At 39.3% G+C, this 15,045-nt stretch overlaps 1 protein-coding gene across 3 annotated transcripts in view; it reads right to left on the bottom strand.

Moving 5' to 3' along the window:
• Positions 1-15,045, bottom strand: part of LOC124169599 (polycomb protein suz12-A) — an 89,888-nt gene that overhangs the window by 5,449 nt on the left and 69,394 nt on the right. For all 3 annotated transcript variants that reach the window (XM_046548238.1, XM_046548239.1, XM_046548240.1), the window contains 4 exons: positions 7,057-7,356; positions 5,103-5,288; positions 3,445-3,609; positions 2,004-2,344 (listed from right to left, as the gene is read on the bottom strand). In XM_046548238.1, coding sequence (XP_046404194.1) covers positions 2,004-2,344; positions 3,445-3,609; positions 5,103-5,288; positions 7,057-7,356 — 992 coding nt within the window. The remainder of the gene's footprint in view (positions 1-2,003; positions 2,345-3,444; positions 3,610-5,102; positions 5,289-7,056; positions 7,357-15,045) is intronic.

The raw sequence follows: 15,045 nt of genomic DNA, 5'->3' as shown, positions 1-15,045 counted from the left end.
AATTCTGAGAAACGTACTATAGTTTTGGAAAAAGTGCAGAAGCCTTCAAAACTCTCTGGTCATCATCTAACTCAAGGAGGTACCGTATAAGCTCGTGTAAGAGGCGCACCTTTTTTCCCAAAAATTGCAGCCGAAAATGAGGGTGCGCCTCTTACACAAACTTCTTATCTTCCCCCCTCCCCTTCACCGGTCGAAAGTCTGAGGGGAACTGAGTGGCCTTGGTTTTCAGTGTAAGTCAGTTATCTGTAATCCTAGGTCAAAAACAAGCGGCAGGCAGGGGAGTTTCTCCCTTAGTGACGTATTTTTAAAATGCCCTGTTTGCTTTTCTTGTAAGCATCGCGCCGTCACGTCGGTACCCCAGAGGTGAAAATGGAAAAGATCGCGCGGGGGTTTTTCGCTCCGGAGGGCGCGCTAAATTTACTGCCACGAGTGGGCATCCCGCGCCATTTATACTGCATATAGTAATCGCTTATCAAACTTAGAGAAACGCGTATTTTTGAATGACATACCTGGTCAATAGTCAATATCTGTCTTGCCGAGTAATTTCCATTACGCTGAGGACCTGATTTTCCAAAAATCATCTTCAGACGCAAATATGACGATTATTGCAACTGAAAATTATATTGGTATCAAAACCTGCGTTTTTAAAAAATTCGAACGAGTGTGTTCATTGTTGGACTAAATTGTGGATGGTAGAAATCAGAAATGCTTGTAAGTGAAGAGCGCGGAAGGAGAGGTCCAGGGGAAGGAGCGCGATCCCTCCGTCTTCGAAGCAAGCGACGAAATACGGAGGGGAAGGTGTGCGCTCCCTCCCCTCCGTATTTCAAGCTACGAAGCTATGAGCGAAGGAGCACGGGAAGAACACGTCCGATCTTGCATTTGACGTCGTTGCCTTCAAAGCGAAGGGGCGAAGGAGCAGCAATGTGATATATGCAGTTTGTGTTGCATAAAGTTTCCAGTCCGTCTCGTCTTGTTTGAGTGCGCTTATGCTACGCTTGTTTCTGTAACTGTAAATCTTTGTGTCAAACAATTAGATCTTAAAAAACTTAAATTCTGTCAAATATGCGTCTCGTTAGATATCTTTCTTTTTTTGAACCTCGCGCGTGTCATACAATTATTGAAAGCTATCGAGATATCTTCGGGCTCAGTTGATGACTCACCTAGCATTTGGCCTCCAGAAACTGGGAGATCGATCAAGGTCAGTTGGTGAAACGGGGTAGGGATGAAACACGTTTCCATTGTTCCCCTGTAACTTGATGTTTTCCTGTGGGGTCTCGGAAAGGGAAAAAAACGGCAGAGGCATTGGCTGATGGAGGACCGAGGGTGGTTCCGTTAAATCTACGACGTGGTTATTATCCTACGGCGCGTAGATTGCCCGATTGTCGTCCAAGCTCTTGGGAAGGTTCGTGCTAAATGCCTGTCGTGTTTTGCCTTAAAATTTTCCACGGCTGCAATTCTATTGCAATACTCCTGCGAGAGCATTTAAACAAAATTGTTCGTGAGTAGGACAAGCATCGCAGAGCAACGGCGTATGCGAAGAGAGGATCGGAACTCTTTCTACTCCCTCTTATACCGCTGTTACCGCCGCAGTTATCAAAATTTCCTCTCTCAATATTAATTGAAAGAGGAAATTTTCCTTTCCTTTCCTCTTTCAATTAATATTGAAAGAGGAAAGTTCGATAACTGTCGAAATTCCCGGCGCACGTCTGCAACACCGCGCGGTAGTATAAAAAAAAATGCCGTAAAATTTTTTTTCTTTATAGCTCTGATGCTCAAAATAGGGGTGCGCCTCTTACACAAGCTTATACGGTATTATAGTGTTTGTGGATACGAGAGCTAATGCTGATGTTGAAGGACTGAATGATACCCAAATGCTTATGCCTTTCTCTGCATAGAGGAATAGAATAATTAGACAGTTAACAGTTGGTTATTATCTTAGGACTGTGGTCTAATGATGGTGGCAATTGCAAATACATATAAGCCTTAAAACACTGGATGTTCACCTGAGTTTTGAGATGAACCACTCGCTCTGGATGCATGACCCGATGCTGGTGTCTGTGGAGCACTTCCTCCAACTCCACTTCCTCCCCTGGTCCTCCCTGCAACAGGAACTGGACTTGGCTCACGGGATGTCATAGATTCATCGTCTGCCCCAAGGGAGGAGCCTGGCATGGGTGAGCCACTGCGTGCATTGCTCTTGTTGTTTGTCTGGGATGCCATCGCCGCTGCTGCGGCTGCAGCTGCCTGAGCTTTCCCAGTTTTCCTCCAATGCTTGCGCTGTTCCTGCCAAGAGTCATGCAGCACCCTGCAGGCCTCTGGTGTGGTTCCAATTATGTCTTGCAGCCTACAGAGCAAGTCACAGCATTGTTGTTAGAAGATTGTGAACTATGAATTCTGACACATACCTAAATTATTGTTATTTGCCTTAACAGGCTAATTGCAGAGAGACAATATCCACATCGGCCTTGGTATTTCGAGCTAATAAGCTATGTATGCAGCCAATATAATGGCTTGGTACAATTTTATCCTAACAGCAACTATTGTTATACAGCTGAAAAATTTAATATTTTTGATGCTATGAAGCGTTACATTATGAATCTCATCCAAGAGAAGTAAAAGTAAAGAGAAGTGTCGAAGTGAAATGAAAAAATAGCAACAAATAGTATCTAAAGCAAAATTTTCTTACTGTTTTTCACTCTATGGTCCCACATTTATGTGATATGCCCATGGTATTTCAACCTAATTCCCTGAGAAAGTCAGTACTGAGAGGGTCAAGCAAATTATATACGCTTGTTACATATGATGCTATGCTTACATTTTTCAATAAAATCAAAATATATTCAAAATAGGGAATTTGCTCAAACATCTGTATGATTACCTTCAAATTTCTATATTATGAATGGTAAATTATACAAATAGTCTCAGATATTTAAAACATTAAAATGGTCAACGAGGTAATCACTTCTGAAAAGTTACGTGAGTAAAAATACAAAGTGAAAATTAATCACCTGACAAAGACACTAAAGAATGCATCTAATTTTGAAAATATTCCCTACATTTTTGGGAATAAATTTCCTTAATAAGCCAAATACAAACCAACCTAACTCACCACCTTAAGGATAGTAAATCTGTCACAGGATCATGGTAGCAATATTGTTCAATGAATAGTAAGGATGGTAGTACAAATAAGCAACCCAGCTTCTTTTATTTTTCTCTTGGTAATTAGCCAGGTAAGTCAGTTGCAACTAGCATTTCATCACCTTAATTGTTTATCACCAAAAGGCTAAACATTAATGGCTTTATTTTTTAAAAGCTGCAAATGGTTGCAATCGTTGTTACGTTGGTACATCTGACCAACTTAACAACCCAAGAAAAATTAATCATTTTTCATTTCAAATTTTGCATTTAAAAATCATAATAACCAAGCAGCTTTAAGCTACTTACTTTTGCAGAGTGGTGTAAATTGTAACTGGGGATAGAAGTCCAAAATCAAATAGACTGCTTAAATGTAACACAAAATTGCGATACAAGTTCCTCAGGAGTAATTCTTTGCCATGCGCCTCGACGAACATCGTGCACGCAAGGGGGATTTGGCAATCACCAACATACCTGAAATGTAAAACATGTTCAGTACTGTAATTATAGGCTAAAAAATTAAGATGGGAAAACATTAGTATGAAAAAATATTATCAGAGTAGTTTCCACTTGTACATAACATGGCATTTTATGAAACAAAAATGACTTAAGAGGAAGAATCATCTGAATTTTGAGGTAAAAATACAAAATTTCCTCCTTGAATGCAACACTCAAAGGTATAATGCCTGAATCTATCATGACAACGCAAAAAATTATTAATTTTTTGTTCAAGTCCAAATTGCTTCATGAAGAATAAATTTTCAAAAAAGGCATCTTAAAAATTGGTATGAATACCCATCTGAAAATTTGGACATAAATTTTCCACCAAGAAAACATAAATGGTACAATTAAAAACCTTCTAATTTACTCAAAAGCATAAGCTATGAATCATCTCACACAATTCATTGTAAACTGAACCATTTTCAACACCCCTCTATCATTTACTAGGGTGTGTGAACAAACTTAAGAATTTGATTTCTTTACACTAGAATTAACAGAAAATAATGCAGAGTTGGTCCATTATTAGTTAAAGAAGAAATTGCAAAATTTCCACTGAATTTATTCTCGTACAATGTGTTCCATTGCTACAAAACACATTGTGCAAAAATAAATTCAGTGAAAATATTGCTATGTGCCCTTTAATTAATATTCGCAACTTACACCACATTGGGCCACACATTATACAGTGAGTCCTCGTTCTACGTCACCCCGTTTAACGTCATTTTGCGATAACGTCACGAAAATTTAGAGATCGTCATTCATTTATCGCAACTTTGCTTCGCGATAACGTCAAGTCTTTTAAATTTCGCGAGAAAAATCGCGAAGCCGCGGGCGTTACAGATTGTTCCCTTTGCGGGCGGTAATACAGTCAGTCTACACGAAGTGTAAAACGGTGTGTTTATTGTTAATTGCGATTACGGTTTTAGCAAATTTTCTGCAAAATGAATTCTTAGGTAAGTGCGCAAGGTTTTGCATGACATAATGGTTTTCAGGAACCTAAAAAGTTATTTCAAGGAATTTTTCCGTGCAGAACCCGGAGTTTTTGTCGTCACTTTTTTCGCCGTGTTCACAATAATTTTGGTTCCTGTAACTGAGATGATGTTTCAGCGATAATGATGCCCAGGCGACGCTCGCCCGGGCGACCACCATAGCGAAGCCGAAAAGCAAATGCGGGAAGATACAAATATGGAGAAGGATTTATGTCACTGCTGCTTGTCGTCGATGAAGACAGGAACTCGCATTTATACCATAGTTTGGCATTCCCATCGTAAAAAATGCCCCAGATATGATACGCTAAAATTTTTTCGCTTAGGAATTGTGAGGTCTAGGAGCCGATATTCACTTTTAACATTGTTTCTTATGGAATATTATGTTTCGATTAACGTAATTTCGTTTATCGTCACATTTTTCAGGAACGGTAAGTGACGTTAAACGAGGACTCACTGTACAAGAAATTTCAAACTTACCCATTTTTCATAACATGGAGATTCCACATCTTCATAAGTTCTTTTTCACCTTCATTCACATCTGTGAAATCATCAATCATCATCACAGTCTTAGTTCTAAGCCATTTTGGATCATTCTCTCCTTCTGAGTCAATATCCAGCTCTTTAGGATATATTGGCAGGCAAGTAACGGTGTGATGATAAAGTCTGCAAAGAAAAATAAGGATTGTTATAAATATAGATACAATAACAGAAAATAAAAAGGGAAAATTTCGATTCTAACCTGTCCTTTAAAAACAATTTCACTACCCTCATAAACTACAATATTATTTCAAATGATTTTAATTTCCCCTTTGCTGGGAAATCATAACAGTAAATTTTTAATTCCTTCCCATAATTGAATGGTTGAGGTGGGCTTTCTACAGGTGCCTAGGCATTAGGGAGATTTCTTCACTAACAGAGCCAACTTCATGATTTACCTCTTGCCCTGACGAGTCTAGCTCGTTATGAACATCCGATGCCAAATCGTGCAATGACGAATATGGCTTGTCATCAGATTTTGATAATTTTAGCACCATTTAGGTGAACAATATAAATATTTTGAAAGATTAAGAATGCTAAAACATCCATAATATACAGATAGAACTCATATTTCATAAAAAATGATGCATTGCAAGTAAAAAGTTTTTCTAAATTAAGAAGAGAGTTCATTATCTAACCAAAATTTTTGACTCTTGCCTTGATTGTCACGAAGTCACTATTTACCCAACAAGGGGATTGAAATGATGGTACAAATACTGGTTTGAAAATAAAAAAAATAGTTTTGGAATTCCTTAAAATTTGACACTTCGAAATATTCAAGTTCACAATCCATTTATTGGGTGTTTATTATTATTAGTCACTGTACTGCTAGTGGCCTACCTATCAATCCTGCATGAGGAAATGCATGTTGCAACAAATCTTGCAGCATTTTTGACAAAATCATGAAATTTTTCATAAATAAATAATGTCTCTCAATGAGAAAACATAATGATAAGGGGTTAAATATTTTTAACGATTTAAAAATAATTAGAAAATATTCTTTCGATAAAAATAGTCAAACAAACAAGGAGTCAGACACGCTAAGCCAATGAGTTACACAAGTACCACAGAAAACGTGATGCTGACGTGTAAACATGAGCCAGGTCACTGACGTGTAAACATGATCAAGGTCACTGTTTTGGGGTGAGTTGGTTCATTAATTTCCATGGTGCCTTGGTATTATGCAATACCTTCCATCAATAATGCATCTGAGGTCCAATATACATAGAAAAGTGGCATTCAGATGCTCATCAATTATATACCACATGTTTAGGCTTCACTAGGTGGAACAACATATCTAATGTGCTAAATAAATCACTTAATAATGTTACACAATAACTTGTATAGTTCTGACCCAGGGTTTCGACTAGTATATGTTGATTTTTGCTTCCCCTGAACCATAAAGGACTAATAAATGCTAGTCCCAACTTCGTTAGAGCACTTCATTTTTTAGACGTAGATGGCTGGTGTCCTAACACCCCCTGCCACATGCCTTTTAGGCGGCTTGCGGGGTATTATGTAGATGTAGAGAAAGACCTTGATAATGACTATATAGTAGTCGAAACCCTGGGTGGAAACAATAAAAGTTATTGTGGAACATCATTAATGCATTCATTCAGCACATTAGCTCATCAATTACTTTTTAATGTTGTTTGTTTAACTAGTAAAATAAAAACTTAAATTGGAGCACCAAGTAAAATATTACCATCACTTCCAATTTCTACAGAAATTAAAGGGGTAAAGGGCTGCTCGCCCCCTCTAATTTGAGTGAATATTCTCTCATCCATGTTACATCAAATGAACCTTACCCTCATTCCCCACCAAAAGTTTTTCAATGGCCCCCTTTCACAGCATAAGTTGGTACCATAGATGAAACATTACAGTATTTTCTCACCTGTTATGGCCAGTGATATAGGAGCGATGGTTATGGAATTCCTCCTCAGCCAACGCCTCTGGCTGCAAAAACTCTGCCAGACTAGGACGAGACCCACTGCCCCCCCAACCCACGGATGAGTCTTGAATACACCCTTGTGGGAATGTCCCGCCATTGCCTCCTTGCGTGGGAATGTAGGGAGCCACAGCCTGCTGTGAATTTGTCTGATGACCCTGATTGGCACTACTCCCGTTGCTGACATGGTTGCTGGGGACTGAGATTGGCAGCAAAGCGGAGCAATTTCTTTGGTGAATAGAAGATCTGCAAGACAACAAATTTCCCACACGTTAGTTTGTTTCCAACGCCACTGCCACCACCAATAAATCAATAAGACTAGAATTTAAAATACCCCAGCAATTAACACCAACACAGAATTAAACCTCAAATTCCTTTTATTTTACAACAATCACAAATCATTAACATCAATCTCCAAAACTCCAAGTCAATTTTATAAGTCACCTCAAGAGAATTGAAACAATAATACCTAATATTTTGGTGTCTGAGAAGAAATTCGTCCAGTGATCACCTGCTTTTAGGAGAACAAAATGGAAAATTTTATGCAAAAATTCATTTCACCCACAATTTAACCTAAAACCGCAAAAATTACGTAAAGCAGTAATTTACATAAACATGAAATAATTATAGTATTAATATATCGGTTGCATACGCAATCAATTATAACTGTCAGAATGTTCTAAATCATAATTACATTACATTTCGAGAGGTTAAAACACTGTAGACAATATTAATTCATTTTTTGTTCCTATCGTGATTTATTGGGCTACGACGACAGTTTCTTCATACACGACATTAAGAACATCATTTAAAAATGGATAACTCACTTCACGGAAAATAAAATTATTATAGAAAAAACACGAAATATTATGTCATAGGCAAATAAAATACGTATATTCCTTGTTGACACTGGGAACTATGGCAAAAACTGTAAAAAAAAATTAAGCTCACTTTTTAAAAAATCCCGAAATTAATAGATCCCTGAGCTCTATAATACGTACGTCAGAGATGTCAAGCAACACTTCTTTCGAAAACCTATACACGTTAGAATATTTACCACAAACACGTCCAAATCAACGAAAAACACCCTGGCAGCCAGATTCAGGGATATATTGAGATTACCGTATGGCAATCTAAATCACGGGATGAGCACATGGGCTAACACCTAATAACTAAGTACTCCAGATGAATAGGACTACGGTACGCTAATCGCATGCCACAGTGCAAAAAGTGTCAAATAAAAAGGTCAATGAGATTATCATATTCTAAACAGACCGCCAGAGCACTCGTATTCATGATGAAAAAAAATCACCCGGGAATATGGTGACAAAGGAATGCTTACAGGGCGCAGTCGGACGAGTAGATATCTTGCGGAAATAACCAACCTGGTATGTTTCCACGGCCCTACGCTCGTCTTCTCGCACGAACGTGTCTTCCGACACCATCTTCTGGAAGACAGGAGAGGATGCAAGTAAAAATCATCGTATCGCTTCGGCTTCCTTTTCCTCGCCAAGCGATACAAGCAGTGGATCCCGGATGAGAGTAAGGTGTGCGGCATGCCCAGCAAAACTTTATCAGGCCGAAACCGTTCCCCCTTTCTCATCGAGGCATCGAGTCGACGTTGCCAGATCTCGCTTGCAATTCAACGCAAGATATATAAACCGCAAAAACTCAAAACTGGACGAACTATTGTGTGCATATATATTTCATTTGCATGTTCGCTAGGGCGCTCGTTGGCGTAACATAATAGCCTTCTTACGACACGGGGGCGGACTTGATTATTGATTCAGGCAAGGAGCGAGAAAGTCCTTTAGCCGATACTTTAAAAAATTAGGGGTTTCCCAGGGAACAACTTAAAGAGAGGTATTTCACTATGGCTATAAGAAGCCTAGTATCACAACACTGGAGACGGATAGAACACGAATCCAACTCGATAACCCTTCTCTTTAAGTAAGTCGTCTAATAAGGCACAAGCGAATATAATGATTCTTCCCGAACGTAATTAATCTAGATCTCGCAACACACACTTTACACGCGATGACATAAATACCTCGATTCCCGAAAGCTATTCAAATCCTTTGGGATGATGATAGCTAGCGGTGATTGCTTCGGCATTTAAACGAAGTGATTCAAAGATGCAATATACCCAAATTAATGCCAAAGTAAAAATTTTACACTTAATTCAGACCACCGAAATGTGTGAGCAATCACATGCGGACGGATTTTTCGTCTTGAATTATAATCTTACATAAGCGCTACGATACATTTTTGTCGGCGGATCAATATTGGTCGCCGTTCGCGCATAAGGTTACACAACGTATCATCTACATTTGCAGATGAAAATCCATAGCCATGAATAAATCATAGGTCCGCGACAAACAAATGCAATAGAATGAGTGTACGAGCTCTCTATTCCGGTTGGCAACACGCGACGGCTTCTGATAGTATTGTGAGGGTATGAGTGTTCCCTGAACTCCTGAGATCATCACATTCTGGGGATAGACGACGGCTGACTCCGAGCGAGACACTGAAAACAGACGTTCTGGTGAAAGGAAGGAGCCACGGCCAGGCCGCTAGAGCAACTCTCGAAGATCCCACCCCGAGTATGGGACTGATCCCAAAAACGATGCCCATTCCGATGACCATACTCGGCTGAAAACATGCAATGCCGAATAGGCGAAATCGCCGGATAAAACCGTGATAACTTACGTTCAAGGAAGTCTAGCCTTTCACTAGCAAGCCGAGAATTTCCAGCGTTCTCTTGAGGCAGTGACCATGAATAGATTTTAATGAGGTCGATGACCTCCGTGAGATAGCGACGACAAAGGAATTGCTGATACACGAAGAAAGACGAATCAATATTCATGCTGTTAAAGTATAACGTAGGAAGAAAAGACTGAGGTAAAAAATCATAAAAACTGCTATGGCACTCCGCGGCACATTTTCCGGAATGCGTGGCTGAATGAACAGCATTATCGAGATTAGGGAATAAAAAAATAGCGGCTCCATACGGCATAGCCAAACTTAAAACCAATTGAGATCAAAAGAGCAACCAAATTAATTCTCTCAATGCCATTTATTTTATTCGGGAACGTTGTAACTAGAGGAAGACAACTTGGCAATGATCCACGATTCTCGTTGATCCTAAGTTATGGATGTTTTCCAAGATTTTTCTTTCCTTCCTTTAATACAGACCACGAGGAAATTCAGGGAGAATGATACGGAGAAATACCATTTAAGTAGGTACAAATTTCATTCGAACGCGTCCCATTTCATGCAAATTGATAACACGAATCACAAAGATACTATTCCACCAAACAGTTTTACGAGCCATTTGCTATAAACTGCGAAGTAACTGGTGCCTGCAAAGAATTAAGGTTCAATACCGACCATTTATCCACACGCACAGAGTCTAATCCAGTGCTCTCTTTCGAATAATGAGGGACTTAACACATTAACCAAGAGCAGATAATGAAATCAAGAAGCCACACAGGCTGGATGGAACTGTTATAGCAGAGAGTAGACTAAGGCCGACTGTAAATCGATGTGATTGACTAAAGTAACGCATACACACTAATTGAGCGGACAGAACAAAATGATATGGCTAAGGGCGATGATCATGTAAATAAATTCATTTTCATATTTTAAATACTCCTACTTCCCTCCTAAGTACATTTTACGTCTGTGCTTATAACTTGAAAAGGAATAACTGAGAAATGTGTTTACTGAATAGGCTGAAAATTGTTTTCTTATGCTTTTTCAACAACGCAACTAAAACACAACGAAATTAAAGGATTCCCTAAACATTTGCATATTAATGTTGGTACATTTTTCTCAGTTTTTCCTTTTCAAAGCACAAGCCCCGGCACTCCCTCCTGACGCATCATTGCGACAACTAGAGGTGACGTACAATACAGATTAAATACGTGGTTGCAGGCGCCATTAAACGCTGACGCTAACAAAAATGAGTAGTCTGTCATTAAAACGGAATAAATCATCGAGACAGGTACTAGTTCGGAATCGCAACAAACGCGAGTCAATACAAATGATACAGATATCGCAGGAACAATACCCGAAAAAAATCAAACATAAATGAAACAGGGCGGAACGAACGAGGTCGTCACCATGGAAGTGATCAACGCAAACTTGAGCCATTAAAAACATTCGCTGCGAAACGTTTTTTTTTTTTTATTGAAGGGAAATTGTTTTAAATACTTTTTCAACGACTCATAAGCATCAACAACTGATGGTAATAAGCACTTAAAAGTCATGTCAAAACGAGATTTAAGCCCTCCAAAACTAGATGTACATTCTGTGAAAATAATGGAAAGAGACGATGATATAATAAAATTTAAATAACAAACTGAGTGATTAAATGAGCTATATAAATTCAAGTGGTGTAACTCATATTGCCTTTGTTTTGATACCCCTAATTTTGTGACGCGACATGATTTTTGAAGTAAGATCCTTTTACAAAATAAAAATAATCGATGAGTGGAGTAACACCACTTTATATTTCAAGTGCTCACATTTAAAATCATACAAATCCTTTCCTTTGCACCAAATTATGACATCGAGATCGAAAATATAATAAACAAGAGAATGGTGCAAGGAAAGAAAGCGATCAATTTTGAAGCAATTAGCTTCGCGATGAATTAAAGAGCTTGTTAGGACCTTCTGCACGCCTTGACCTTAGAGGTCAAAGCGAACAGGTTTAAATTTCTGGAAATATTTATACACGCTCCCTGCCCACTTTTTCCCCAACTTTAATACCTCCTATTAAAAGAGAACTTTCACTTTCCTACCCTCAATTTTCTACTTTCACACAAAGATATTGAGGACCACAGAAACAAGCAAGAATAGAACCACAACACGAGCTGATCAACACTATTTTCAACTCCAATAAATTTTTCGGTAATTGATGATAATGCATGGATGCTGACAATGAGAGCTAATAAGTGGTAGGTAAACCGAATAGCTACAACCTTTCACTGTTGGCGTATTGACGCATTTAACCTTGTTGGATGTGAGAAATCTACCACGGGCCGATCAGTCAAGCCTGATAGTCAGAAAAGTATTAATTATTACCTTATAAAAAATGTATTAATTCATATTCTTTCTTAATGATATAATTTCCAAACCCTTAGTTCGTCCATAGTGCTTTGGATGTTGGTGCAAGAAATGTATACGTCATTTTCGTGATAATTTCAAAATATGCAAGCAAGTGTACTTCATCGACTGACGGCCACAAATAACAGACTTTCCGTGTTCAAATCTCTGCGTTCAATTTTAAAATGGCTCTCATTAAGTCTAGGTAAAACTCTGAAATATGATCCATATTCCCACAAAATAAAGGTAGTTAGCAATCCACATGTACACCCAAATGCCGTTTTTAAAGGAAATTATTCAGTGACTAATACCTCCGAAAGGTTTGTATATTTTTGTTAACGTTACCATAAATTTAGCGTAAATAGTCAATTCATGGAGCGGTAACACACGACGCTATATTTTTAATGTTGTCGTTGCTCATACGTGATCCAAGCAACGCTGATCTTTCAACTCTTTTTATAAACCCTGGTAAAACAGCAAATATTAAATCATGGTCAATTTGACCAAGAGTTTTAAGAATACAATGAACGTTCATCGACACAACTGATCCAACGCCTCATTCGTGTGACGCGAACGAATTGTAATAACTGCATGCATAGGTGGAATTAGAGGGGCGCAATCCCTACCCCCACCAGACGCTTAATAAGTAGACTAGATTTTTAACACGATTATCATTACGCTCGTTTTTTGTGCATTTCGGATTCTCAATGATTTAATTAAAAATAAATTTCTTTCACACCAAAATAAATATAATATTTTCTACATTAATTGTTGTATTTTGTCTTTTGTCTCAAATATGAGAAGACCTGTCAGACCCTTGTGCCCCCCCCTGAAAAAATCCTGGATCCGCCCCTGACTGCGTGTTACTCTGTGTATCATTAGTGTTAACGGGTAATGACGAAAGGTCAACTCTATATAATTCTAAAAACTGTGTGGTATTCTTTGCTATATTTTTGTAATGTGTAGGACGAAGGGTCAGATATTTTTTATGTGTATGATATTTTCTGTCCCAAGGTGCTAGACGATCGTTCGAGCACATTTCTGTCGTCTCGTCATTCATTATTTCATCCTCTCATAACGAGGTTTCCAGCCAATAAGTTTAGGTTATCGGTCGTCGAGGACACATGGAGTCAGCCAGTGGCGTAGGTAGGTCTCCGGGTTACAACCTCCCCTAGAGCTTTTTAAAAGAGGCGCCAAAAACGAGTACGATGACCTCAATAAATAACTTTCAATGTCTACTCGTTGAAAGTTACTGTTTCTGAGTCCCAAAAACTCACGTTTTTAACATCAAAAATCCCATAATTTTCCGGGGGAGGACTCCAATTGGCCTGGGATGCTTTCCATACACTCCGTAAGGGCTCCGGTACACCCCCCCACTTCAAAATCCTGGCTACGCCACTAGGGCCAGCGTCTCTTCGACCAGACGCAAACATATAAATTTTCTGGACACATGGTCCTTGTCTCGCTGCCGAGAATTATTTTCTCACGGCTCAGGTTCGGGTCGAGCCACCCCTCCCATGGTCTAGGAGGTGCTGACACATGCCCTGACCAGGGGCGCAGCTAGGAATTAAGGCTAGGGGAGGTTTTAGGCGCACCTAATACTGGGAGGTCTGGAGGGTATGGGATACCCACCAGGGTAAGCGTGAGGTGCGGGGGCCCTTCCCCGGAAAAATTTTAAGATAAATGATTCAAAATAGTAAGTTTTGCGGCTTTCGGAGCGACATTTTGTTAACCTTATTAATCCTTTTATTTTTCCCTCTTTAATCTTAATAATTAATTTCATTAATCACTATTCTATAAGTAATATTAATCCAATTAAGTAAAATGGATTGAAATTAAAAATTTCTCTGAGCTCTGGGGGGTTTTATCCCCCCAAAACCCCCCTCGCTGCGCCACTGGCCCTGACGACATGAAGGGGATTTTTGGGGCAGTCCGTGGGTAGACACAAGAGCGACAGGGTGTTCTGTCCGTCGCAGTGTCATTTGTAACATCATCGCCTCCTGAAAAATAGTACTATCGCTCCCGGCATAAAATAGTAATGCATCACCCGATAGCAAAAATCTAAGTATTGCTCTCTATAAAATGATCACGATAAAAATCACCAGATAAATAACCGACACCATCACGATATACCACCCGACATCGCTCGATATATCGTAAAATTTTACAGGGAGGCGATTTTTTTTATCCAGTGATGCTTCACGATATTTTAACGTGATATTTTCATCGGGAAAAAAGGCGATGGGTATCGCCCCAACATTTGTCACCATAATCGTCAATTATCAATGTGAAAAAAATCGTACTGCGAAGTTATTTTCAGTATCACTCAGGGCAAGACCTTGAGAGGCGGATGAGAAGATGCAACAGAAGGGAGCAGCTAGTTTGATGCCACACCTCCGCGCCTGGTTAAGTAGAGCATTTCCACATCCGACAAGTGTGGAGAGCTCTAGCTGACCTGCTGAGTCCTTTGAAGAGCGGTGTCATGCCATCCCTTAACTAGAGAGAAGCCATCCCTTTCCTCTCGGCTCTATTGATTCTGCCCGCAAAAGAAGTGTCCAGACATGGTCGACGGAGAAAATTATGTTCACTCCACCGTGACGAAATCACGCAATTAACTCCATAGACCGTACGTTTCCCCAATGAAAAATATTTGTGAACCACATCTAATTCTATGAAAGTATACCGGGACTAGCCACGGTGATAACTTTTTACGGAGTCACCCGCAATGCACAAATAGTGCGAAAAATCCACAGAGGAAAAATCATTCGCCTTTTTCCTCTGTGGATTTTTCGCACTATTTGTGCATTGCGGGTGACTCCGTAAAAA

This window comes from Ischnura elegans, chromosome 12, assembly GCF_921293095.1.
Source record: "Ischnura elegans chromosome 12, ioIscEleg1.1, whole genome shotgun sequence".
In the NCBI taxonomy this organism is placed as follows: Eukaryota; Metazoa; Arthropoda; class Insecta; order Odonata; family Coenagrionidae; genus Ischnura; species Ischnura elegans.
Note: the sequence above shows the minus strand (reverse complement) of the source record. Positions and strands in the feature narration are given on the sequence as shown.